Here is a 27957-nt window from a genome sequence, read left to right on the forward strand (position 1 = left end):
CGTAAGAGGAAGGGTTACGTGACTTGCCCATAGCCACATGGCCAATAACATGAAGTGGAAGATAAGTGATGCTGTGATCAGTGGTTTTCAGATCACGTTCTGTAGAGTCGCATGTTCTGTAGAGTTTAGCAATTGTACCCGGGAGTTTAGGCAAGGGCTTGTTCTTCTGGCCCATAAGCCTACTTCTGTCAGAAGAGCTGCTTTTCAATCTGTTTTACATGACAGACTCACATGTGAGGCTTTATCTGAATAAAGCAATCACTGCCCTTATTCAGATAACAAGAACACAACACACACACACACACACAGATGGCTGTAACTGAGTAAACTAGAGTCTTGGGGCTATACTCTGCAATTTAGTCAGTGTGGTAGACAACTGAAAATTGACTGTCCCAAGCACAGCCTAAAATATCACAGCAAAGGAACAAAAGCATTCACATTTACTTCTCTTCTGAACCAGCAGGTAGCCTGCTGCATTTGAAGCCCAAGGCAGGAGTATGGTTCAGAGATGGGGTCCACCTAAATGCTGAAGGCAACAGTGATGGCACTTCTTCCCAAAAGCGTAGGCAGCAGGAGGATTCCTCGCATCGTTATGTCAAGCCAGCCGGCAATGTTATATCCACTTCTCTGTCGCAAACCTTGTGCCAAAGTCCTCGGCCACTGTTACTGCCTCAGCAAGTCCCCGCAGACAGCAAAGACAGACCTCCTGTCTTTCATCTGTGGGGTGACAGGTGCCCTCACAGATAAAGTGGCTGTAATAACTGGTGGAGTCATCCATGGTGCACTTTTAATTGGATCGATTTCCTCTCAATTATATCCTTAGAAATCAGATGCACGTTCATAATCAGAACACGGGGCTTTCTCCAGGTGTAAAGCACAAACTAGTCCAACGTCACTTTAATTAGCTCCTTTCCTATCCTTTGGCAGCTATCACAACAGAAGTCAAAAAAGCAACACCACCACATTTTTTTAGTAGCTTGGCTTAGCAGATTTTGCTTCTGTGCAAGCAAAGTATATTCTTTGACTTGTCATTAGCCCTGCACCCAGAGTGCACAATATATTGCTTGGTAAACACCAGAGCCGGAGGAACGTTGTCACAAAGTCCCTCACCCACCTCTGATCGTCCTAAAAGCACAGGTTTCTTTTCTGAATTTTAATTGTAAGGATAAAGCAGATGGTGGATGCTGAGTTTAGAACATGGTGTTGGTGACTATAGACCTTGAGGGCTGATTCTGTACCCATGAATGTGGGAGTGAGTTTGGATTTTCTCTACATAATGGTGCTTTTTGCTGAATGGTGACCTAGGGAGATTCATACTGCTCTCAAAAAATGCAGTGTCAGGTCTGGAAGCAAAGCAGCAAGGCACAACTTCCCCTTCCCTCCCCTCCCCAATCTCAGAGTCAATTAAAAGACAGGAACACAAGTGATGAAGAGACAGTTATCAATTATTTAATGCTCAATAGAGGGATGGAAATAAATCCCCCAACCAAAAATGATGCACTCACTTGGGGAAAATGCACAATGAGGACCCAACAGTTTTGTTTTAGTAATGAAAATGAGATGCATCCACCTCCCCACTTTCTTGGCCCTGGCCTGTGTCGTACAATTCCACAGACAGCTCCTACCACAAGTCAGTGGAGAGAGGTTAATATGAAAAATGGATGTGCTCTAGAGACTACTCATTAATGTCTACTGACTATAGTAGCATTTACTTTTATTTCCATCTTCCTGTGCTTTGGCATAGCTTTTCCAATCCACGTGCTCCTTTAAAAGGCAAGCGATTCCCAGGCTAAAGTCTTCAACACCAACCAACAGGGGTCGCTCCATTTTCTGCCCTGGATTTTTGGTCACACCTGAAATTAGAAACCAATCCAAGATATCGCAAAGCCCCTAGAGGCAGGAAAGCACTGCTTCCCGGTGGGGAGTGTGGAGCTCCCGTGGTGACAGTAAGCGAACGGTCTCTCAGACTGGTACAGGCGGTCAGACCTGAGACACCACGTCACAGGGGCGTGATGTCTGAAGTGTCATGGAAAGGTGAAGTAGGTTCCAGTGCAGCGTGCACACTGAAGGCAGCAAGTTAAAGGGAAAGCGCCACCGATGGAGCATGTTAGAACAGGAAGGAAGGAAGGGACCAGAGCTACCAAAGCCGAAAGGGGGGGAATCAACAAGGACTCAATACAAGGGGCGATTTCAAATACAGGGGCAGAAGGCTCTCTACTGAAGCCTTGGAAGGGCCTACGTTCTAATCAAATGTCAGCTAACCTCAAATCACGTGTCCTATGGGGGATACTGCATCTGTTAGTTAAAGCTCTAAACGTTGAGAGGAAAGAATACAAATTAAAACAACAACGCTAAAAGTCAGAGCTTCTAAACTTCTAGGAATAGCCATTTGGAGTCAAGACACAGGCCAAGTCTACTCTACAGTACCGCCAATAACCAAGAGATAAGGGAAGGGCAGGTGGTTGGGGAGCAGAAGAAACGGATATTCCCCAGCCCCTAAGGGGTAGAGTATCTTCTTAGATGGTAGCTGTAAATCTTGATGCAGTGATCCCAACAGTCCAGGACCAGCAGCTGCCCCTTTGGAGTGAGGGCAATGCCCACCGGACAGGTGAGCCCCTCTCGAATAAGGACACTGTAGCCCCCACCCTTGGGGAAGTGGAGGATTTCCTTGCGACTGCTGTCAGCCACGATGAGATCACCACGGGCGTCCACACACATGCCTGTGATGCAGCGGAAATCCTCGTTCTCAGAGAAGAAGTGGCTGATCTGCCGACCCAGCTGCCCGTCGGGGCCCACGGAGCCGATGGAGAAGCCGCCCTCCAGGTGGTGCTCGTTCTGCCAGTTCTCCAGGTTGAGACCCAGGCCCTGCGTGAAGTAGACGGTGCCTTCAGCGTCACAGGCGACAAACTTGGGCCGCACGGCGCTGCAGAGGCAGCTGTATTTGACCACCCCCGCGCCTCGGTCAACCGTGAAGCACCAGAGCTTTCCACCTTCCACATCGGTCACCACAAACTGGCCGGATGGGAGGGCTGTGATGCCCCAGGGTTTGCTCAGCTGGCTCCGGTGACAGGCCACGCAGTGGCCGTCCAAGGTGTATACCTTGAGCGAGTTGTCATAGCTGTCAGTCACGCCGATCAGCCCGTGGCAGTTCATGGCCACTGACAGAGGAGTGAGGTTGGGTGGGTCGGCCCCAAAGAAGCTCAGCACAAAGCTATCCATGGCGCTGGAGCTGCGGCGGATTTCCTTCAGAAAGCCTTTTCGGGTAAAGACTTGTATGCGGTAGTTGCCGCGGTCAGCAACCAGCACCTCGCCTTGACTGGTCACGTAGAGACTGACCGGGAGGTTGAACATGCCCGGGGTGCTGCCTTTGGCCCCCATCTTCCTGAGAAAGAGGCACTGCTGGATGTTGGCGGCCGGGTCAGAACCCCGCTGCTTGGCAGGTGAGGCCCTCGGGCTGGCCCCCACGTCCTCAGGGTTCACGTCCATCTCTCTAAACGTAACCGAGGAAGGGGCTGCAGAGGCCGCCGCCTCCATGGCCCACGAGTCTTCCATGTTGACCGTCCGGGGCTTCTTGACCGCCTGCCCGATGTGGAGGGGACCGACGTGGCCAACCTTGAGGAGCTCCACGTCCTGCAGGGTGAGCTCCCGGGGCAGGCTGGCCGTGAGCTCGGGCTCCTCCTCGTCGGCCGCCTCTTCCAGGAGTGCCACGTCGGCCTGCTTGATCTTGGCCAGGAAGTAGTCGCAGCGGGACACAGCCTGCACCTCGGCGATGTTCAGCAGGTAGCTCTGCTCCTCCACCACCTGACTGTTGGACTTCTCCACCTCGGCCAGCGAGCCCGTGAAGAACTTCCGGGAGCGAGCTAGCTCTTCCTGAACCCTGCGTTCCTCGTGTCCGTACTCCTGGAGGACCGCCCTGTACCGGGCCTGAAGGTCCTTGGAGACGCCTTCCAAGGCCACCTTCCGCCGCTGCAGCTCTCCCGTGAGCTCCCGCAGACGCGCCAACTTCCGGCCGAAGTCCCGCCGCCGCTCCTCCGCGGCCTCTTTGACCGGGAGCGTGCAGTGCCCCGGCGGCGGGTGCTCCGCCTCCCGGCACGGCTCGCACACCACCACACCGCAGCTCCGGCAGAACTGCCGCGGCAGCCGCCGTCCGCAGGAGCGGCACATGAGCAGCCCCACCGCCTCGCTGAGCCCCGTCTTGTCGATGATCTTCAGCACCGTCAGGTTGTCGGTCAGCTGCGCGAGGCTGGTGATGAGGGTGATCTTGCTGCAAAAGGGACAGCGGACGCCGTTGATGCTGCTGGCCAGGAGCTTCTCCAGGCACTGGCAGCAGATGGTGTGGCCGCAGTGCAGGAGTTTGGGCCGCAGCTGCTCCTCCGTGAAGGACTCCATGCAGATGGGGCATTCCAGCACTTCCCGCAGCGCGTCCAGGTTCAGGTGAGAGGCTGCGGCTGCGGCCATGACTCTTCTTTCCAAGGGGCCTGCTAGCACCACCCGGGACTGAACGGCTGAGCGTTCATGCTCTGGAGGGACAAACCCTGCTAAAGAGAAAAAGAAGCCATTATTCCCCTGCCTCTGTGAGTTCATTCACTCAAGAAACATGTAGTGGATCGTGACCATCACTCATTCAGTCGCTGACTGGCGTGGAAGGGCAGACTGGGGAATGATTATAAGGAGTCTTCAGAGCCAAAATGAGACCGTGGAACTTCCTTCTGAGGAGCATAGAGAAACAGTGCATGTTTTGGAGCAGGGAACTGATATGATCACAGGTTGAATGGAGTCAGGGAAAAGGGAGAGAAACTAGTTTGGAAGATACTGCAAAACTGCCTGGCAAAGGTTCCGGGCAGCCTGAACTAGGGAGCAGGTTGTGGAAATGGAAAGAAGATGCCTTTGGGCAATATGCCTAAGTAGGATCACTAAGATTTGTTAGTGGACTGGGGTGGGAAGAGGTGGAGCTAAGAAGGCCAGAGACTCAAGCCGGGATGATCTGAGAAATGGTAGTGGCTTATCAGGACAGTTTATTTTTGGTCTGAAACACACCCACCCACCCCCACCCCCCAAGCAGTACACGCCATGAATTCTCCCAGCCTCCTCCACCCACATATGCTCCTGAAGTAGAACCACAGACATCCCAGTGCTCTGCAGCCTTATGCCAGTGTCAATTTATACCCCAGAAGTGGAATGAATAATTCCAGCAAGGTGAAGCACAAGGATAAATCCAGCCCTTCTTAAATGCAAATCCTACAGCTGCACCTGTGCAGTCTTGTGATCTGCAGATGGTCAGCCGTCGAGGAGGAGGAGGAGGAAGAGGAGAAGCTAGCTTGGTTTTAGAGGCAATGCTGAAGAAAGCTTTGCAAATGGCATCAATTCTTTCTCCACCCATAGAGGAGTCTGGGTGGAAATACGTATTACAAATTGTCCCCCGTATTTAGCTTTGCATCACAGTCCGACAGATATTTAGGAGCGGCCAGAACCATTTGTCTCAGGTCTATCCAACCTCCCTGAAATCCCATTTGCCTTCTACTGGAAGAGAAAGAGTATACATCTAGTGCCTACTTTATGCTAGACATCAGGCTAGATGCTCCATTATCTGTGTGTGCACCCAGGTGCTCAGTCATGTCTGACTCTGCGACCCCACGGGCTATAGCTCGCCAGGTTCCTCTGTCCGTGGAACTTTCCCGGCGAGAATACTGGAGCTGGTTGCTATTTCCTCCTTTAAGGGATCTTCCCAACCCAGGGATCGAACCTGCGTCTCCTGCATTGGCAGGCAGATTTGTTACCACTGTGCCACTTGGGAAGGCCCAGATGCTCCATACACTTAATCTCATTTAATCTTCATAATGACCCTGGGATGCAGGTACTATTTTTATTACCATATTTTACAGATGAGGAAGCTAAGGCTCAGAAAAACTGACTCAGGGTCACATGGTGCAAACATGGGGGAAGCGTGCAGAACTGATACCTTTGTTTAACCCAACATTACTTCAAGCTTTTTCTTTTCCTGTCACGTAACAGTTATTAACATTGGTCTCTGGGCCATACTCTGAGAAATGCTGCCTTATAGCATATAATTTTCTCCACAATTAATAAAGAATGAGGTTTAGCTGCCATAGAATGGGTTAGATTGATTTATTAGTTGAGTGACCCGCTCCCACACACCAGCCTGGCAACCTTATTACAACTCAAATACATGCCTCAACAAAAATAACACATTACCACCTGTCATGAACCTAAAAGGTCTCATGTGAACATCTGAAGCTGTGAATGCTAAAGACGTAAATGTCATGGGTCTGGGTGCTATAGTATAGACATACGGATAGAAACCTCAACTCAGGATCTATGCAAACACCCTCAATTCCAAACCAATAGCTTCAGCTTGCTCTCTCATCACCTGGGACAACAGACTGAGGGCAACATTTGGTATCTGGATCCAGAGCTGTTACCTCACAATGCACGGGGACATCTGTTCTTCTCAGAACTGGCACTGCAGATCAGCTAATTAAACAAGTCTGCCAACTTGTAAAAATACCAGCACATTCTTTCTCCACTTTTCTGAAATATCATACCACCTCCTTCAATTAAAAAGCTTCTTGCCTCCCTCTTCAAGCCATCTACTTAAAAAAAATGAATTTACTATGCCCACATCTATGTCCCAAAATATCTCAGCTGTCTGCAGCTCCACCAGGCTCTCTGAGGCAGAAGAGAACATCAAGGATTCCTTTCCTAAAGCTGCCATGCTTTGCCAGGAAGCATGAAGCCCCATCACTAAAGCATCAGGCATGGAGATAGCCTCAGACCTGAAAAAGGCCTGAACCATGTCTTGGGAACTTGAGAACATTGCTTTCAGCAGGAGCCTCGTCTGATACGCAGCTATGTGACATGCAGATATGGCTCCTCTCTTCTAGAAGGATACACCTGGTTAAAACCAAAAGGAATTCAGATGGGAAGTCAATTTGAACTCAGTTTCCCTTGAAAAGATGTACCTGTGAAAGGAACTATCTTATCATCCCAAGTCTTTAAGTTAGCTGCCCATTTTCTGCCAGCTGTGAAATCTAAAACCAATCAGAACGAATCCTCAACCTGTTATTTATAATTCTGGCTGCCTTCCTGATACTACAGATGTATTTCCTATTGTGCGCTTTGTACTGTCAACTCCTGACCCATCTCTGTCACTTCATCTCACCTCAGCTTACCCCACCCCCCACTAATTTCTTTGATCTCCTGATTCATACTGCGCACTTCATAGTGATATTCGTCTAGCTCTGATTCAGCACCAGATGAGAATCTACCCCTTAAGCTGTTTTTGTTCCAGCTGCCCTAAGACTCAGGAAAATTCTGCAGTCAAACCCTGGCTGCTTTTGGCACCAGTAGCCTTTCCCAGTCCATGATACAAATAACAAGGGGAGCAGAATAAGAACCCATGAACCTTGAAGTCAGACAGAACTGGGATCAAATCAGCATGTCATTTACAAGTTGTGGGCCAGGAGGCAAGTTATTTAACCTCACTAAACCTGTTTTCTTGCTTTATAAGCAGGTTATTGTGATAATTAGGGATAATGCATATAAAGTGTTTAGCCTGGAAACTGGTAGATATGAGGTGAAAAATTGCTCTGTATCGTAATTTTAGTAATAATCAGAACACTATTAACATTAGCACCAGGATGAGCAAAGCATTCAGTTTACAAACTGCATTGGAAAGGATGAAGAATCTTTACTCTTATGGCATATAAAGGCACATACTGCTGCTGCTGCTGCTAAGTCACTTCAGTCGTGTCCAACTCTGTGCGACCCCATAGACAGCAGCCCACCAGGCTCCCCTGTCCCTGGGATTCTCCAGGCAAGAACACTGAAGTGGGTTGCCATTTCCTTCTCCAATGCGTGAAAGTGAAGTCGCTCAGTCATGTCTGACCCTCAGCAACCCCATGGACTACAGCCTACCAGGCTCCTCCATCCATGGGATTTTCCAGGCAAGAGTACTGGAGTGGGGTGCCATCCCCTTCTCCGGTAAAGGCACATAAAGATTGCTAATGAACTGTTCAGCTCTGAAGGAATTTGATTTGAGAACACTATCCATGTCAGAAACTGATGGGCATGTGAATTCACAGCTTCTCTTGTGCAAAAAATACCAAGCGGGGTACACAATTAACTATGCAAAAAATAATAGTTTTTTAGTAGCAGCAGGAGCAGCGGCAGTGGCTGCCAGCCAGTGAGAAAGAATGAATAGGCACTTTTCACAAGGCGACAGTACCCAAGATATCGGATAATACATTTCAAAAATTAAAATTCTGAACCTTCCCTGGAGATTGTTTTCACTGATCTCAGAATCAAAGGATTAGAGATGACCTTCAAATCTCCATCCAGTGCTTGAATCCCTACCATAAGATAGTGTCTATTCTGATATACTTCTGTTAGCCCCTTGGGGGACTTAAGCTATGAACAAAACTGGAGGACTTTCAGCAATTAATTAAACAACAGATCTTCACTGAGCACATGCTATGAGTCCAGCTCCATGAAACCACGGGGGATACAATTTTGAGCAAAAACCGGAACAGAGCTCTTCACACGGAAACTAGAAAACATGTGAGACTACCTGCACTTTCTCTGACAGGACATAAAAGTTCACCCTATTACTGATATGCTCCCCTGGTTTGGGTTTTTTGCAAGGCTTTCACATTTCATGACAGCTTTACAAACCTTATTTATTCCTCCAGCTTGAATCGAGTGCTTATCAAGTGCATAACGGTCATTCTCCAGGAGTGGCTAGCAGGGCTGAGGTTAAGAAAGTCAGTGAGGTGTTCATCCGACACTCACCCAGTTCTGTAGAGGGGAGAGGATTCTGAATGTCAGATTACTCAGGGCATTTAAGGTACCTGCCAACAGCTAAGATAAACTCCACAAGTAGGTACTTATAGGGAAATGCAAGCATGACCCCACAGCTGCACCTGTCTGGGACACACAAAACCACCCAGAAGGACGTGTCTGTGGGAAAGAAAAGTCTAGTTAAAGCAGGTCAAAGGCAGGTTAAATCAATAATGGAGTCTGCTGGAAAAACACTTGTCTGTCTTACTGTCCTCAAAAACTGTAGGACTGAGAAAGGATTTCTGCATCTTCGGGTGATGCAAGGAATATAGGACAAGGGGAAAGTCAGCAGTCTTTTTGGGGAACTTCCAATTCATCTCAACCCACTCAAGTCTGAGCTCCTTTCTCTGCATATAACACACACCCATTTAATCATGAGGTTTTGATGAAAGGATCAGGAAGCGGATCCTGGAAAGGTACAGGAGGGGAGGGGAATTTGGGGGAGACTGGAGGGGGCTGCTTAGGTTCACAGATTTGGCAAAGCTACACTCAGTCCCCTTCTGGCATCAGCTTCCTCTCATAATTGCTACCTTCCAAAGCACCATTCACTGAAAGTCAGGCACTTTTTACAAATTACCTCTTGTCATCACTATGTGACGTATGTGTTATTTCTCTTTTTAAATAAGGAAACTAGGCTAAAAGAAAAGCAACCTGCCCAAGGTCTCAAAGCTAGTAAGTAGAACTAAGATTCACATCCAGGTGTGTCAACTCCCAGCCATAAAAAACACACCTATTCAAAAGATGTATTACAGTTTTCTAGCTGATGACACTACCATTAGCTCTAGGCACTCTGGCTGAGGGGTTGGTAAAGACACCCAAGAATGGCTTCTTAAATCTGACTATTCTACTCGAAGGAACTAAGGGAGGTCGAGTCCCAGAGACAGCACGTCAGTACGCGTGGACAATGATCCACTTCAAGGGCCTGGGAAACGTCTGACCACCAACCACTCTCCAGAGGGCTCTTAAGTTTTGCGAACACCTGCCTACTAAAACTAGTATAATGTAACTTGTGAGTCAGAGAGATCTGGACTCACATCCCTGTTTTGCAATTTGCTATGGAGCCTTGGGTAAATAATTCAACCTGTTCGTTTTTTCATCTGTAAAATGTAGAATAGCACCTGGGTTGTTAGTAAGACCATCGGCAGGATTAACTGAGATAATGCACACCCAATAAATGGCAGTTATTTGTGTTTTCAATAGATTGATGTTGACAAGAGCAAGTACTTGCCCATGAACACCTAGTAAATTAGCAGCAGAGGAAGGATTTTGGACTTCAGATCTCTGATTCCTGGACTGACTCAGTTTCCATTACAATCTTCATCAGGGGTTTGCATGGATATTCCAGCTAAGCCTCTGGTCTTCCGATGCCATCCTACTGTTTCTGAACTGCAGCTAGTCCTCGACCTGACAGAGCAAATGGCGTTATTCTGTCCCAAGGGAAAGAAGCCCACCAGAGATCATTCAGAACAGGAGTTACTTTCCAAAGTAGGGGTGCCATCAGCCTCGGCGGCCCCTGCTATGAAGTGATTTTTCTAGCCAATGGCCTCTGTACCTCATCCTCTAGTTTCTTGCACCTCATCCTGTCTGCCAACGATAAGCTCCTCCCCTTATGTACCCATGGGTCCTGGTCTAAGAGCAAATCAAGAACAAAGTCCAGGGCTACTCCCTACCTAGTCAGATGGACTTACTCCCTTTAGAGTTCAATTTGATAGTGATACAGACTGGGCAGTCCTTTCATGAAAGAGTGAGCAGGTCCCAGCAAAGAAAAAGCAAGGAAAGAGAGAATATACCAGGTTACAGAGATCTGAATATGAGCCTACTTTTGCCCTCTCTAGCTATGGAACCTTAGACAAGTCACTGCCTTAGCCTTAGTTTACTTACATGTAAAACTGAATACTGTAGCTTGCTTAGTAGGGCCGTTATGAAAATTGAGTAAAGAAAGCAGATATGAAAGTTAAAAACTACTAAATCAGTGTGCACTTACTATGCACCAGACACTAAGCATTCTAATTTACTTCATTATAGATTACCATCACAGTAATCTATGACATAGGTCCTGTTACTAAACCTGTTTTACAGATGAAGAGCCAAGAGTTTAAGTAACTCACTCAAGATCACACAATCAGGAAGAGATTGAGCCAAGATCTGAATCCAGGATATGTGACTCTAGAGCAGAGTGCCTCAGCTTTGGCACTGTTGACATTTTGGGCCAGATACTGCTTTTGTTGTGGAGGCTGTTCAGTGCACTGTAATATGTTTAATAGTATTCCTGGTGTCTACCTATTAGGGGCCAGTAGTACTCCACACCCCAAAAGTGACAACCAAGAATGTGTCCAGACATTGTCGAATGCCCCCTGGGGGACAAAACCACTGCCAGTTAGGAACCATTTCTTTAGAACTTGGCACAGGACTAAATACTCAATGCATCTGCTATCCCTTGTTCTTGTCTCCCAGTTCAAACACCTCATTCACAGAGCCACTGTTATGCACCTTCTGTAGAATTCATTCTATCTACTTATATAACTGCTAAGGAAGATAAGACCTGACCTCACGTTCCACTCATACCCTGGAGCTCTCACACACTCTCTGTCACCACAGCTTGGAGGGACACACCAAGAGGAGCTTGGGCAGATGACCTTGAGTAGTCTCCTGCTTTGTGACTGGCCATTCTCTTTTTCTCTGAAGCCAACCATTTTCAGTGGGTCCACGTTCAGAGTGGAATGAGTAGTCACACCAAGGCTGCTTCATGATGAGGTGAAGTGAAAGTCACTCAGTCATGTCCAACTCTTTGCGACCCCATCGACTATACAGTCCATGAAATTCTCCAGGACACAGTGCTGGAGTAGGCAGCCTTTCCCTTCTCCAGGGGATCTTCCAAACCCAGGGATGGAACCCAGACCTCCCACACTGCAGGTAGATTCTTTACCGGCTGAGCCACATGATGAGGGATGTCTGGTTAACAGGTGAGGGAGATTCTGCCCCTTGCAGGGAAACTCAGGTTCCATCAGGAGTCCTGATGGCAAAGAGTGACGACTTTCTTGCTGAATCCCTGAACTCTGCAAAACTTCGCACACTCATATAGTTCCATAGATTGCTTCTAGGTCTTTGGGTCCCCAGAACTCCCTTTGCTTCCTATGCAGAGACTTCAGGAAAATTCCTTTCGCAATCCAAGACACCCATCTGTAACTCTATTCAGTCTCTTAATTCTACAGACCAACCAGTACCTCTCCACCCCACCGTTCCACCCTTGCTAAATCTTGTTCTCAAGTCTCCTAAGAATCCCAGCCTTGGGGGCTCTTCATTGCAACCCCCACCAACTCCTCCCTCATGCGTACCAGAATCCCCCAGACAAAGATCCTTTCATCTCTTTCCAAGTCGCTGCAGCCTTCAGCCCTGTATCGCAGTTAAACGCCCCATCCCACACCTCAGATCTGTGCTCTCCCTCAGTCTGAGCCCCCACCCTCTGGGTGCCATCAGGGACCCTGCCCCCCTTCACACCCCCACCCCCAAACCTTGCTCCTTCCTCTTTTCCCCACCCATGTCATGTGTCGCTTCAAACCTCAGGCAAGTGTCTTCTTCCTGCTTAAGAGATCTTGCTTCTCACTGATCCCGTCAAGAATTCAGCCCGTCGATCTTCCTCAGATTCCACTCGGGGAAAAAACGCTTCCTCCTCGGCAATTAGACTAGCCCCGGGCTCTGCTCCCTCTGATCTCAGATCTCACCCCGCTCAAAGCCTACTGCCCCCAGACTCTCTCAAATCACCTGAGATTCTGCACCCCGAATCTCATCGAGGCTCCCCAGTCCCTTCATACTGCCGAGATTCTGCACCCCTGATCCCTCCAGAGCCCTTGGGTCCCCTCCCATCTCTCAGATGCTGCACCCGTCTCCCCTCAGGGCCCCACATTACCTCATACCTCCCGAGATGCTGCACCGCGAATCTCGGAGCCCCTCGCTCCCCTCCTGGGCTGCATCTCCTCCGAGGCCCTCAGCCCCCTCGAGTTCGCCCCGAACCTGCATCTAGCAACCCACCCCCGGCGCCCCTCCCCACATACACCCACCACGGTCCTGCCCCTCAGATCCGGTCCCCCAGGCTCTGCCATTCTGGCGTGGACCGACCGCTGCACGCCGTCACAGCCCACCGTCGCGCCGCTCGGCCACCGCCCGCGACTCCGGCCGCGGTCCCGCATCCCCCACCCTCCATCCCGCCCCCTACCTGACCGCCCGCGGCTCCGACGCGTCCGCCGCTGCCAGCCCACCGGCCCACCGCCCTCTGCGCACGCGCCAACGTTAGCCCTTTTTGCGGGCGCCAATTCGTAGAGCTGCCTGTCCGTCACTGCGCCCCGCCCACCCCAAGGCATGCTGGGGGTTGTAGGCGGGCGGACCCGAGCTCGCGGCCCAACGACCAGGTAGCGGTGAGCTAATCAGCCGCAAGGAGCTAGGTGTCTTGAGGACACGCATTTCAGCTTTCTGTCCCCGTTGTACGGTTGAAGAAACCGAGGCCCAAGTTCACTCAGAAAGTCGGGAGCTAAACCGGAACTCGTGTGTCTGAGTGCAGTCTGTGTCAACCCCTTCGCTAAACCGAAGCTGCCAGGAGTGGTCCTCAACCAAGCCTTGGCATCTCTCAGAAAGACCTCTCTCCACCTCAGCTTTGCCATCTGAGAAATGGGCCAAGGAAAGACTACAACGTTCACACATTCACTCTGGGGCAAGCACAGAACCTGGCTGCGCTTAGAACCATAGTGCTTCTGGGCTCTTCTCCCAGTGACACAGTGCAGCCTAGAGATAAGCTTATCTGATGAGCAAATTGCCTTTATGAAGGATTCCTACTCCTGCTCAGCTGGGAGGCCGACAGGGGAAGTAGAGGTAGGAACACTCTCTGCAATCTATCCCTGCAGATTGAAGCTTCCCAGGAGCCTAAACCCAAGTCTAGTTTTTGGGCAGCCAGAAAAGGGAAGAGTCTTCACAGGTGAGAAACAGTCTAGCCTGTTGGCTGGTGAGGACCTGTAGCCCCTGGATAGTTTGGGGTCAGCTATAATCCCCGGCAGCTCAGCGGTAAAAACTCCCCCTGCCATGCAGGAGAGACAGGTTCAATCCCTGGATTTGGAGGATCCCCTGGAGAATCCCCTGGAGAGGAAACGGCAACCCACTCCAGTATTCTAGCCTGGGAAATCTCAGGGACAGAGGAGCCTGGTAGGCTACAGTCCATGGGGTTGCAAGAGTCAGACACGACTTAGCAAGTAACCACTACTACTACCACCACAGGTTCCTGTGGGTGACTATACAGTATGGCTTAGGAATAGGAAGAGGTTGGAAGGAGGATGGGCTTGGATTTGACATCCAGGGTAGGTAAAGTGACTCTTCACAATGAGAAAGCAACAACCACAAACAATAACCTAAGTGTTGTGCTGCCGTCAAACCCTTCACATGCACAGTTCACTTAATCTTCCCAGTGACCCTGTGAGGTAAACAACTGATGCCCAGGTGATTAAAATAACACGGCCCCATACTCATAAGCATAAAGCCTAGATTGGAACCTGATTCTGAGAACCCTGCCTCTTAACCATGATTAATCTCTCTGCCCAATTCTTTATTTCTAAGTGAAAATGACATTTGCTGTAGGATTAACTGCGGTTATTAATATATAGTGGTTTGCATTTAATTAAGGGTATGCTCACAGCATGCTCAGCAAGTAATTGCAAGTTGATGATTTCTCGCAAAGCATATACCAGGTTGGGCTTTAATTACCCACTTCCCTGCGATTGTCACCAGTCAGCTGTGATCTCCCTGAAGGACAATGCCTGTTTGTTGTCATATCTATTAGCACTGCGTCCAGCACGTAGAAGTTGCTGAGTGAGTCAGACTCAGAAATGTGACCTTAGGCAAATCACATCCCATCTAACCTAGAGTTATTTTAGCTGCAAAATAACTGAGTGGGGTCAATCATATAAGAATGGACTATTTTTTGAACAGCAGCAATATACCAGGCACTCCATAGATATTGTCCTATGTCACAGTTAATCTTCTAAACAATGATTCAAGTAGGCATCAGTTACTTTATCTTACAAAAGAAGCAACCGATGCTCAGCAAGATTAAATGACTTGTCTACAGTCACCTTCTGGGAAGGAACAGGGCTGGAATACAAACCAAGGCCAGTTAGGCCCATGACATGCTATAAACCTCTGTCCAAAGACTACTCAGACCAGCTATCTTTCTATTTTATTAAGTAAGTTTTGTTTTTAAGCCTCAACAGAGAGAAGTGATATTTAGAAATGTCAACTTTAAAAATATTCACAACCTAAAAATTGAGAGCTATATTTTATTTGGTGGGAACTTTTAGGACTTCAGGCCCAGGAGACAGTATCTCAAGAGATCCTGAATGAACTTCCTCTAAGAGGGGAGAGGAAGAGCCAGGTTACATAGAAGTTTTACAGCAAAGGGCATGTAGTCTGAACATCAAAAGATTATTGGCAATCAAAGAAAACCAGATACCCCAAGTTAAGGAATTTAGAGCTTTTCTATGCATGGGATGGAGAGGAAAATGGCAACCCACTAAAGTATTCTTGCCTGGAGAATCCCATGGACAGAAGAGCCTGGTGGGCTACAGTCCATGGGGTCTCAAAGAGTCGAACACAACTGAGCGACTAAGCACACATTCCATTTCTCAGTTATTCAAGGAAAGCGGGGTAGTTGCTTGTCATGACCATAGAGCTTGGTCCTATTAAGGCAAAGACACTCAGATGAGCCTTTCTGAGCAGCATTGCCAGTGAAAATGAGGGACTGCCCTCTGCCCTGGGTTTCTGCCATGTTGGAGACTTAGGGCAGCGGGTTTCACCAAAATGAGAAGGAGCCTCTCTGGACAGAAGCCTGCTATTTTTCTACCAGCCACTGTGTTGCAGGTAGGGGAGATGAGAGTTGAGACCTCACCTATACCTTCTCCTTAGACCAGGTGGGGAGTTAGCACCCTATTTGATGAAAATCACAGTTAGAAGCCCATAGTCTCAATTCAGCACTCATCCTATTTTTATACTGACCTTTCCCCTATCATCCTGGGTGTTCTTTGGAAGGAATGATGCTAAAGCTGAAACTCCATACTTTGGCCACCTCATGCGAAGAGTTGACTCATTGCAAAAGACTCTGATGCTGGGAGGGATTGAGGGCAGGAGGAGAAGGGGACAACAGAGGATGAGATGGCTGGATGGCATCACTGACTCGATGGATGTGAGTCTGAGTGAACTCCGGGAGTTGGTGATGGATAGGGAGGCCTGGCTTGCTGCGATTCATGGGGTCGCAAAGAGTTGGACACAACTGAGCGACTGAACTGAACTTCCCCTATCATAGAGAGGAGGTAATGGTACTCCTGACAGTCTGGGGGTGTAATCCAATTATGTGTTCGAAAAGCAAACAACAAAAGCCTTTCTTTTCTCTTAAAAAAACAAAACAAAACAAAACAAAACTGTTTGCCTTAAAAAATGTTTAAATTACTCAAGTTAAATTAATTACCTTCTTCCCGCAAAAATCTCTAAGTAAAATAAACACCCCAGGGAAATGCATTTATTTTAATCTTCTGGCTTCGCATATCCTTGACACATTATTAGTTTTCCACATACAGAGACATTTTAAAAATACTGTATCTGGAGTACTTTATTCAGCATTTTACCATAACTTTTTTTTTTTTTTTCATTTAACATTCATACCACTTGTACCAGTTTCCTTGGGCTGTTGTAACAAAGAGTCACAAACTGGGTGGGGTGAAACAGGGAAATGTATTCCCTCACTGTTCCAGAGGCTAGAAGTCTGAATTCAGCGTGGCAGTGGGGCAAGATGGTCTCTGAACTCTCTAGGGAGGATCCTCATGTTTCTCTTCCAGCTTCTGGTGACCCCAGGTGTTCCTTGGTTCATGGTAACAAAACTCCAGTCTCAGCCTCCAGCTTCATATGGTCATTTTTCCCCTCTGTGTGTCTCTGTCTTTACATGGCATTCTCTTGTGTGGACCTCTGTTGACTGAAAAAAAAAAAAAAAACCAAAGAAAAAAATGCACAGCCTAAAAGCTGAGAATTTTATTTTACTTGGCTGACAATCAGGACTGAAGCTCAGAAGACAGTGTCTCCGATAGCTCTGAGGGCTGCTCACAAGAAGGGAGGAACCAGGATAGATAGTAGCTTTGCAACAAAATCCAGATAGTCGAAACATCAAAAGATTATGGTTAAAGAAAACCAGAGATTTGAGTTAGTGAATTTACTGCTCTTTTGTGTATGGGAAGATATGAGAATCTGGGTTCATTGAAAGCATTCCTTCGATTTGCACCTGAACTGTCTAGGGCCAGTAGCCTACTTTTCTCTATCCTGAATCCCCTCAGGGTGCGTAGTTGGAGGTGGTCAGCAACAACTGCTGACCTGATGGCTACAATATCCTTTGTCTATTGATGCAGCAGGCAACATTTTTATTCACATCTGTGTCTTCTTATAGGGACACCTGTCCTATTAGATTATGATCTCCATGTTACCCAATTAAAACTCCAGGGTGACTTCATCTTAATTAATTCCTCTGCAACAACCTTATTTTTAAGTAGTCATATACTGACATTCTGGAGGTTAGGATTTCAGGATATCTTTTTTGGGGGGAAGGGAGGACACAATTTAACTGATAACATCCCCTTATCAGCTAAGTACTGTTTTCTGCATTTATAAGACTATCTGCAGTTTAACCTCTCATTTATTCTCTTTAAAATAGTGATAACAATGGCTAACTCACAGCATTGTTGGGAACAAAATAAGATGTTGATGTTAAGTACTTTCATATTATGACGCTGCCTAATGTTCAGTAATATTCATTGCATTGCATTTATTATTATTAGGTTTGCTTATTAAGTCCATCATTGTGCAGCAGAGGGCTTCAGAGTCAGACAAACCTGGGTTGAAACCCCAATTCCACCCATCTGAAAGGTCATTTTGGGGGATAGATTAAATGATTTGATGTGATGTTTGGAAATTTGCTGCAACTGACAAACTGGGTAACCTTGGACAACTTACCTAGCCTTTCTGTACTTAATTTTCAACCTCTGCAAAATGGGAATAATAGTAGTAGGTGGCATTGTTGGTAAAGAACCTGCCTGCCAATGCAGGAGACGTGAGATGCGGGTTCAGTCCCTGGGTTGGGAAGAGCCCCTGGAGGAAGGCATGGCAACCCACTCCAGTATTCTTGCCTAGAGAATCCCCATGGACAGAGGAGCCTGGTGGGCTACAGTCTATGGGGTCACAGAGTTGGACATGACTGAGCGACTAAGCACACATACACCTCATACTGATGTTATAAATGGTAGGTGATTTAATAGAGCTAAAGTTTTTAGAGCCTTACCCGAGTTAGCGCTCTGTGAACAATAGCTGTTATTGTCATTATTATTATTACCGTTATGACAAAGGGGCTCCCCTAGTGGCTGAGTCGATAAACAATCTGCCTGCAATTCAGGAAACCTGGGTTCACTCCCTGGGTCAGGACGATCCCCTGGAGAAGGGAATGGCAACCTACTCCAGTATTATTGCCTGGAGAATTCCATGGACAGAGGAGCCTGGGGGGCTACAGTCCATGGGGGTCATAAGGAGTCGGACACGGCTGAGCGGCCAGCACACACATTATGGCAAAATGTTCTCTTTTGCTTCGCATGCTAGCAGCTGAATGCTGAGGCGAAAGATCAATGCCTTGTTTATGCAAAATAAAGTAGAAAATCTAAGGAATTAAAACTCTAATGCATCCTAACTAATTCGTCTGAGTCTAGAAATTTATAACTGCTAGAATTTTCATGAACTAATTGAAAATTTTATCTACATAGCTATATTACTTATACTTATCACCGGATAACAAACTACCCCCAAACTTCTGTGATTTACAACAACACAGATTTCCCGTCTCACAGGTTCTGTGAGTGAGGAATCTGAGCACAACTGAACTGGATCTGCTTCACAGTCTCTCACGAGGCTTCAGTCAAGTTATTGACCAGGGCTGGGGTCTCAGCTGAAAGTTTTGGGAAGGACCAGTCTCTAAAATCACTTGGTTGTGGTTGGACCAAGGGCTTAATTTCCTTGCTGGCTTTTTGGCTGGAGGCTGCCCTCAGCTCCTTGCCCCAGCTGCTGCTGCTCCTGCTAAGTCGCTTCAGTTGTGTCCCACTCTGTGCGACCCAGTAGATGGCAGCCCACCAGGCTCCTCTGTCCCTGGGATTCTCCAGGCAAGAATACTGGAGTGGGTTGCCATTTCCTTCTCCTCCTTGCCCCAGGAGCCTCTCCAAAACAGTTTGTTTCATCAAAACCAGCAAAAGAGAGGTCACCGTCTTTTGTAACCTGATCACAGAAGTGGCACCTGTCAATGTTGCTGTATTCTATTGGCTAAAAGCAAATTACTCAAGTGAAAGGTTATAACCAGCAGTGTGTATCAGGAGGTAAAATCATCACGGGTCGTCTTAGAGCCTCCATCCCCTGACTCACCTCTCCCCCTCCCTCTCTCCTTTCTTCTTTCCCTCTCTCAGTCTTACTCTGCTTATGTCCATTTCTATCCTTCCATCTGTCACTTACCTACTCTCTGCTGAAACTCTGACTCTAATGTCTGTATGCACCACTGTATCCTTGTGTGTTTCTCAACCTAGCCTACACTCGATACCTAGTAGATGCTCAGCAAATGTTTGATTTAAATTTACAGCATAAAAGAGAATTTTTAAAGGGTCAACTCTATCCATCACCTTCATATAATCCTTAGGTTGGTTATATTTATGTAAATGTAAATATTTACCAAGTTCCTTTTTCACTGTTCTTACACACTTATGAGAAATAAAAATAACTTGTGAGACATAACAGTTCTTACATACTGTTCTTAAATACACCATTATTTTTTTTCTAATATGGAATAATGTTTGAAATCATATAAACTGGCTCCATAATAACTTGTCAAGTTGACAAGCCCATTTTTAAACATTTAACCATCCCAAATAAGACCATGTACATGTCCTTATACAGGGAGGTTTTGTGCTTTCCTTTGTTTTATTTCTTTGTACTAATATGGAAACAGCTGGTTTAAGACTTTGAATCTCTATTTTAGCATAATGCACACTTCCATGCATGGACCAGACCGAGTCTGTAGTGGTCTGAACTTGTGTGGATAAAGTGTTACTGAACCAAACCTGGGTCTGCTTGCCCATGGGCAATAAAGCCAGTCTGCAGAGTCAGGTTGTGGTGAAGCAAAGTGCAGCATTTATTGCAGGGCACAGGGCAAGGGGTCCAGGTATTTAGTGCTCAAAAGTCTTGAACACCCCAGTGGGTTTCAGGGAAAGGTTCTTAAAGACAAGGTGAAGGAGGAGGTTGTAGGGTGTGTGATCAGCTTTGTTTAGGCATTCCTCTAATTGATAAGGTAACCCAGAGTCAATATCATTGGCTGTCTCAATTCAACCCATCTGGGGACCATGTGCTTGTGGGCAGTGTGAAATTAACTTTTTCTATCTGGGGGCAGTATCTGCAAAACAGCTCAAAGGATATGGCTCAGAATATTATCTATAGGCCTTGAGGAGGAACTACTTGACTTTGTTTAATGGCTAAATTATTATTTTCTCTTGCTTGACTATATTTTCCTTTCTTTCTGCATTCCCTCACTTCCCTGATTAAATTTACTCTTTGGAAATTGGAAGTGGTCAAGCAGGAGATGGCCAGCGTGAACATGGACATTTTAGGAATCAGTGAACTAAAATGAACCAGAATAGGTCAATTTAATTCTGATGACTCTTATAGCTACTACTGTGGGCAAGTATCCCTTAGAAGAAGTAGAGTAGCCATCATAGTCAACAAAATAGTCTGAAATGCAGTACTTGGTGCAATCTCAAAAATAACAGAATGATCTCTGTTCATTTTCAAGGCAAACCATTCGATTTCACAGTAATCCAAGTCTATGCCCCAATCACTAATGCCAAAGAAGCTGAAGTTGAACGGTTTTATGGTAACCTACAAGACCTTCTAGAAGTAACACCAAAGAAAGATTTTTTTTTCATCATAGGGGACTGGAATGCAAAGGTAGAAAGTTAAGAAATACCTGGAATAACAGGCAAATTTGGCCTTGGAGTACATGATGAAGCAGGGCAAAGGCTAATAGAGTTTTGTCAAGAGAATGCACTGGTCATAGCAAACACCCTCTTCCACCAACACAAGAGAAGACTCTACACTTGGACATCACCAGATGGTCAACACTGAAATCAGATTGATTATATTCTTTGCAGCCAAAGATGGAGAATCTGTATACAGTCAGCAAAAACAAGACCAGGAGCTGACTGTGGCTCAGATCATGAACTCCTTATTGCAAAATTTAGACCTAAATTGAAGAAAGTAAGGAAAACCGCCAGACCATTCAGGTATGACCTAAATCAAATCCCTACGATTATACAGTGGAAGTGACAAACAGATTGAAGGGATCAGATCTGATAGACAGAGTGCCTGAAGAACTGTGGGTGAAGGTTCATGACATTCTACAGAAGGTAATGATCAAAACCGTCCCCAAGAAAAAGAAACACAAAAAGGCAAAAGGGTTGTCTGAGGAGGCCTTACAAATAGCTGAGAAAAGAAGAGAAGTGAAAGGCAAAGGAAGAGAGGAAAGATATACCCATTTGAATGCAGAGTTCCAAAGAATAGCAAGGAGAGATAAGAAAGCCTTCTTCAGTGATCAGTGCAAAGAAATAGAGGAAAACAATAGAATGGGAAAGACTAGAGATCTCTTCAAGAAAACAAGAGATACCAAGGGAACATTTCCTGCAAAGATGGGCCCAATAAAGGACAGAAACAGTATGGACCTAACAGAAGCAGAAGATATTAAGATGGGGTGGCAAGAATACACAGAAGAACTATACAAAAAAGATCTTCATAACCCAGATAACCATGATGGTGTGATCACTAGAGCCAGACATCCTGGAATGCGAAGTCAAATGGGCCTTAGGAAGCATCACTATGAACAAAGCTAGTGGAGGTGATGGAATTCTAGCTGAGCTACTTCAAGTCCTAAAAGATGATGCTGTGAAAGTGCTGCACTCAATATGTCAGCAAATTTTGAAAACTCAACAGTGGCCACAGAACTGGAAAAGGTCAGTTTTCATTCCAATTCCAAAGAAAGGCAATGCCAAAGAATGCTCAAACTACCGCACAATTGCACTCCTCTCACACTCTAGTAAAATAATGCTCAAAATTCTCCAAGCAAGACTTTAACAGTACGTGAACCAAGAACCTCCAGATGTTCAAGCTGAATTTAGAAAAGGCACAGGAACCAGAGACCAAATTGCCAACATCTGTTGGGTCATCAAAAAAGCAAGAGAGTTCCAGAAGAACATCTACTTCTGCTTTATTGACTATGCCAAAGGCTTTGACTGTGTCGATCACAGTAAACTGTGGAAAATTCTGAAAGAGATGGGAATACCAGACTGCCTTACCTGCCTCCTGAGAAATCTGTATTCAAGTCAAGAAGCAAGAGTTAGAACCAGACATGAAACAATGGACTAGTTCCGAGTTGGGAAGGGAGTAGGTCAAGGCTGTATATTGTCACCCTGCTTATTTAACTTATATGCAGAGTACATCATGAGAAATGCTGGGCTGGATGAAGCACAAGCTGGAATCAAGATTGCCAGGAGAAATATCAATAACCTCAGATAAGCAGATGACACCACCCTTATGGCAGAAAGTGAAGAAGAACTAAAGAGCCTCTTGATGAAAGTGAAAGGAGTGAAAAAGCTGATTTAAAACTCAACATTCAAAAAATGAAGATCATGACATTCAGTCCCATCACTTCATGGGAAATAGATGGGGAAACAATGGAAACAGTGACAGACTTTGTTTTGTTGATCTCCAAAATCAATGCAGATGGTGATTGCAGCCATGAAATTAAAAGACACTTGCTCCTTGGAAGAGGAGCTGTGACCAACCTAGACAACATATTAAAAAGCAGACATTACTTTGCCAACAAAGGTCTATCTAGTCAAAGCTATGGTTTTTCCAGTGGTCATGTATGGATTTGAGGGCTGGACCGTAAAGAGTGAATGGCAAAGAATTGATGCTTTTGACCTGTGGTATTGGAGGAGACTCTTGAGAGTCCCTTGGACTGCAAGGAGATCCAACCATTCAATCCTAAAGGAAATCAGTCCTGAATATTCATTGGAAGGACTGATGCTGAAACTGCAATACTTTGGCCTTCTGATGCAAAGAACTGACTCATTGGAATAGACCCTGATGCTGGGCAAGATTGAAGGCAGGAGGAGAAGGGGACGCCAGACTATGAGATGGTTGAATGGCATCACAGACTCAATGGACATAAGTTTGAGCAGGCTCCAGGAGTTGGTGATGGACAGGGAGGCCTGGCATTGCTACAGTCCATGGAGTCATGACGTGTCGGACAGGACTGAGCGACTGAACTGAAGCCCCTCTGTCCATGGGATTTCCCAGGCAAGAATAATGGAGTGGGTTGTCATTTGCGTCTCTAGGGGATATTCCCACCTCAGAGATCGAACCCATGTCTCTTGCTTCTCCTGCATTGGCAGGTGGACTCTTTACCACTGAGCCATCAGGGAAGCCTTTTTCTAAAAAATATGTGCTCAGTTGTGTCCCGCTCTTCGCGATTCCATGGACTATAACCTGCCATGTGCTTCTGTCCATGGAATTTTCCAGGCAAGAATACTAGAGCAGGTTGCCATTTCCTACTCCAGGGGATCTGCCAACCCAGAGCTCAAACCCACATCTCTTGCACTGACAGGTAGATTCTTTACCACGAGTGCCACCTAGAAAGACCCTTTCTAAGAGCAGGAAAATATTATTTTTTTAAATTGAATTAGTTGATTTACAATATTGTGTTAGCTTCTGCTATACAGCGAGGTGATTTAGGATGTATATTTTTTCAGGTTATTTTCCATTATAGGTTATTATGGCGTTTTTTAAAAAACATAATATAGGTGAGGAAAGTACATTTAGAATAAAGCATCAGGTGAGTATATAATATAGGTGCTACTCCCCAGCAATAATTGCCTTTACTGATGTTGTGTAATACTTCTGGCCACCCACTTTTTTTCAGTGTTTTATTGAGAAAAGAACACATACAAGGAGAGAAAATGGGATAGTGAATCATTCTGTGCCCGTCACCCTGCAAATATGGTTGTCAATATTTTGCCAGTGTTGCTTCAGCCATTTCTCACCTTCAATTTGCTCTTTTGCTTCTGGAGTCTTTTAAAGCAAACCCCAGATAGCCTATCATCCCTCCTGTAAATACAGTATGCATCTCTAACAGATCATTATGCTTTAACATCATCTCAACATCATTATCACATCTCGGAGTTCATGTTCAAATTCCCCTAATTACTTCAAAATATCTTTGTATAGTAGATATGTTTAAATAAGGATAAAAATGTCTCCATACTATATTGCTGCAGCTGCTAAGTCGCTTCAGTCATGTCTGACTCTGTGCAGCCCCATAGACGGCAGCCTACTAGGCTCCCCCGTCCCTGGGATTCTCCAGGCAAGAACACTGGAGTGGGTTGCCATTTTCTTCTCCAGTGCATGAAAGTGAAAAGTGAAAGTGAAGTTGCTCAGTCGTGTCCAACTCTTAGCAACCCCATGGACTGCAGCCTACCAGTCTCTTCCATCCATGGGATTTTCCAGGCAAGAGTACTGGAGTGGGGTGCCATTGCCTTCTCCCCATACTGTACTAGGTCTCTTTTAATCTGTAATGCATTGGAGAAGAAAATGGCAACCCACTCCAGTGTTCTTGCCTGGAGAATCCCAGGGATGGGGGAGCCTGATGGGCTGCCGTCTATGGGATCGCACAGAGTCGGACACAACTGAAGTGACTTAGCAGCAGCAGCAGTGATCTATAATTCTACCCATGCTATTAATTCTTAAAGACATTGACTCATATTTTTTCTTTTTATATTTTCTAATTTTTAAAGAATAATTTTCCGCTTGTCAGATTTAGCTGATGACTAACCCATGGAGTTTTTAAACTTGTTATTCTCTCCTAAAGATTCGTCACTAATTTTTTTGTCCCTTGGACTTTTGTAGAATAATGAAAACCCTAGACTGCCTTCTCAGAGTAATTGTTTCAAATGCATAAAATTAAGTATAATTATATCTTTATGATTTCTTTCTTTTGTAGACCATTGTGTTTCATTTTACCAAATTTGCAATGTAGCAAAGCATGTGCTCCGTTTTGTAGGACAAGATCGAGTTGAGAGTCTAGCAACTATCATGATTTCTAAATAGTGTTTAACGTAAATGTTTAGAGATATTTGTAACAACGCTATTGTGATGAAAAAATATGTGAGTTTGATTGCATCAGAGTCTTAGGAAGTGCTACAATACTGTAGTTGCTTGCATTCATAATTTAAGGTTCTAAATTGGATTTAGAGGAGACTGAAAATAAAGATTTTTTTGGCCTCTCTACTGGGCATGTGGGATCTTAGTTCCCAGACCAGGATCAAAACCATGCCCTCTGTAGTGGAAGTGCAGAGTCTTAACCATTAGACTGCCATGGAAATTCCAGGATGTACATTTTTTCCATATATGAATTTATAGACCATTGAATTCTATCCACGGGCCTAATCACCAGCTGAAGTTTACAGATTGTGTCATGTACTTCCTATGGCATCATATCATATTAATGTCTGGTTTTTACTTTTAGTGAAGGTACGGTTGAGCGGCTTGAGGTGCTGTGAATCTGACCCATTCATTAGAATATTTCCCATTGGCCTTTCTCCTAATGGTTTTTAGCATTCAGTGATAGCTGCCTGGATGTATTATTTTATTAGGGATTGCAAAATGGTAACTTTCTAATTCTGTCATTCTTTCACTTGTATTAACTGCAGTACTTCCGTAAAGTAAGTTGTGGTTACCTTGAAATCCAGTTAATGTGATAAAATCTTGACTACTACTTGATTCTTTTACCAGTTTTCAGAGTAATGAGCTGATCTCTGAGGCATCCGCAGTGGTGAACAGAGAATTTTTGTTTGTTTTTGCAGCTTGGGTTTTGGCTATGGCTTTGGTTTGAGGAACACTGTGAATTACAGGAAATGCATTTATCTGATGCATTTTAATCAGTCAGTCGTTGTTCACTTTGTTCAGCGTTTGGCCTATGTGAGCCCCTCTAAACTGGTCTCCCTGTCATTTTGAAATGACCACATTGATGTTTGGCAGCAGTATTGCTTTTTGGCACAGCAAGATATCCTAGGCTCAGCTTGTACCATACCTATCCCAGACTTAGAATAAGGAATGTTTCCAAGAATCTTATGTTCCTTTTAGTGGAAAATGATATTTAAAAACAAGAATCTGGCTATTAAGGGTATTTATTGTTGTTAGGTTACCATTACTTTCAAGCCTTTTCAGCAGACAGAGATATGAAATATTTATTTTTTTTGAAAGAGAAAAATCATTAGTGTATATATATGATTTCCAATAGAAATTTCAAGGTGCAGAATTTTTCTCAACTCCTTTGACTTTATTCCCTAATTGGCTATTTCTTACATGTGATAATCTTAGTTCTAGTGGTGGTAACATAATGGCTTGTTTGTTATAGCTCACAGAATACACACAGTAGTTTCAAAATAGCAACACCAATATTACACATAGCAGTAAGCCCAATACATCTAGTTTAGGATTTATTTGCAGAACAGTTTTTTTTTTCTTTTGGACTATTTTTCACTAAGCATATAAAATCAAAATACTGCGCTTTAAACCCTTATAACTATTTTCTCTGCCGTTATGCCAACACTTTGATATATAGCTGGATATGTACATTTAACATTTGCATATAATTTGTAGAGATTGTTTTGCTTTTTTGATTAAAAAAAATTCTGTAAAAATTTGATGTGGTTCCAAAGCTAAAACTTATAAAGCAAAATTCACTAAGAAAACTTTGGCTTCAATCCTTGTTCCCTTGATCCTATTTCCTCACTCCCCCAGTAGGTAACCTTTTTTTTTTTTTTTTTTTTAAATTTAAATATTTTTTTTTTCCGGTTGTCCGGGGTCTTTGGTGCTGCACCCATGCTTTCTCCTTGTGACAAGTGGGAGCCACTGTTGGTTGCAGCGTGAAGGCTTCTCCTTGCTGTGACTTGTCTTGCTGTGGAGCAGGCTTTAGCCTGCAGGCTTCCGCAGCTGCAGCACAGGCTCAGCAGTTGTGGCACACGGGCTTCATTGCTTCGGGGCAAGTGGAATCTGCCTGGACTAGGAATCGAATCCACGTCCCCTGCTTTGACAAGCGGATTCTTATCCACTGTGCCACCAGGAAAGTCCAACCATTTTTATTCAGTTCAGTTCAGTTGCTCAGTCGTGTCCAACCCCATGAATCGCAGCATGCCAGACTTCCCTGTCCATCACCAACTCCTGGAGTTCACTCAGACTCACGTCCATCGAGTCAGTGATACCATCCAGCCATCTCACCCTCCGTCGTCCCCTTCTCCTCCTGCCCCCAATCCCTCCCAGCATCAAAGTCTTTTCCAATGAGTCAACTCTTCGCATGAGGTGGCCAAAGTATTGGAGCTTCAGCTTTAGCATCATTCCTTCCAAAGAAATCCCAGGGCTGATCTCCTTCAGAATGGGCTGGTTGTCCAAGGGACTCTCAAGAGTCTTCTCCAACACCACAGTTCAAAAGCATCAATTCTTCAGTGCTCAGCCTTCTTCACAGTCCAACTCTCACATCCATAGGTTTGGTTAATTATCCAGTGTTTCTTAGTGAAAAATCCTATCTAATCTAGACATAATATGTACTGTGCTCAGTCGTGTCTGACTCTTTGCAACCCGATGGACTGTAGCCTGCCAGGCTTCTCTATCCATGGGATTTTCTAGCCAAGAATACTGGAGTGGTTTGCCATCTCCTACTCTATATACATATGATAACACATAGTATATCTATCTCTTTACATACAGATAGAGATAGCATAGATATAATGTGATTATATCCACTTGTATGTACGTATCTCTTCTTATACACAGTAAAGCACTATAAATATTCTGTGTTTTTGATTTAATAAAATGTACTATGATTACTCCACATCACATATAAAGATTGCCCCCAATTCCTGCTTTAGAACAGACTCCACTGTGTGGATGCAC

At 45.4% G+C, this 27957-nt stretch overlaps 2 protein-coding genes across 13 annotated transcripts in view; one reads left to right on the forward strand and one right to left on the reverse strand.

Annotated features, from left to right (window-relative positions):
• Window positions 1-27957, forward strand: part of ASTN2 (astrotactin 2) — a 1032871-nt gene that overhangs the window by 789898 nt on the left and 215016 nt on the right. The window lies entirely within an intron of this gene.
• TRIM32 (tripartite motif containing 32) lies at window positions 1428-13118 on the reverse strand. 10 transcript variants are annotated; one of them, XM_060410802.1, is made up of 3 exons: window positions 13070-13118; window positions 8692-8814; window positions 1428-4535 (listed from the first exon to the last, which is right to left on the reverse strand). In XM_060410802.1, the coding sequence occupies exon 3, from the start codon at window positions 4456-4458 to the stop codon at window positions 2497-2499; it is 1962 nt and encodes a 653-aa protein (XP_060266785.1). In that variant the 5' UTR covers window positions 4459-4535; window positions 8692-8814; window positions 13070-13118; the 3' UTR covers window positions 1428-2496. The 10 variants fall into 10 exon arrangements, with proteins under 10 accessions (XP_060266785.1, XP_027819879.1, XP_027819878.1 ...); XM_027964078.2 differs by having other exon boundaries at window positions 1428-4538; XM_027964077.2 differs by having other exon boundaries at window positions 1428-4538; window positions 12915-13118.

The sequence above is a fragment of the Ovis aries genome, chromosome 2 (assembly GCF_016772045.2).
Source record: "Ovis aries strain OAR_USU_Benz2616 breed Rambouillet chromosome 2, ARS-UI_Ramb_v3.0, whole genome shotgun sequence".
Taxonomy (NCBI): domain Eukaryota; kingdom Metazoa; phylum Chordata; class Mammalia; order Artiodactyla; family Bovidae; genus Ovis; species Ovis aries.

Excerpts from the sequence above, each read along its gene's own strand:
- TRIM32 (XM_027964080.2), bottom strand. The coding sequence starts at position 4,458 with ATGGCCGCAGCCGCAGCCTCTCACCTGAACCTGGACGCGCTGCGGGAA.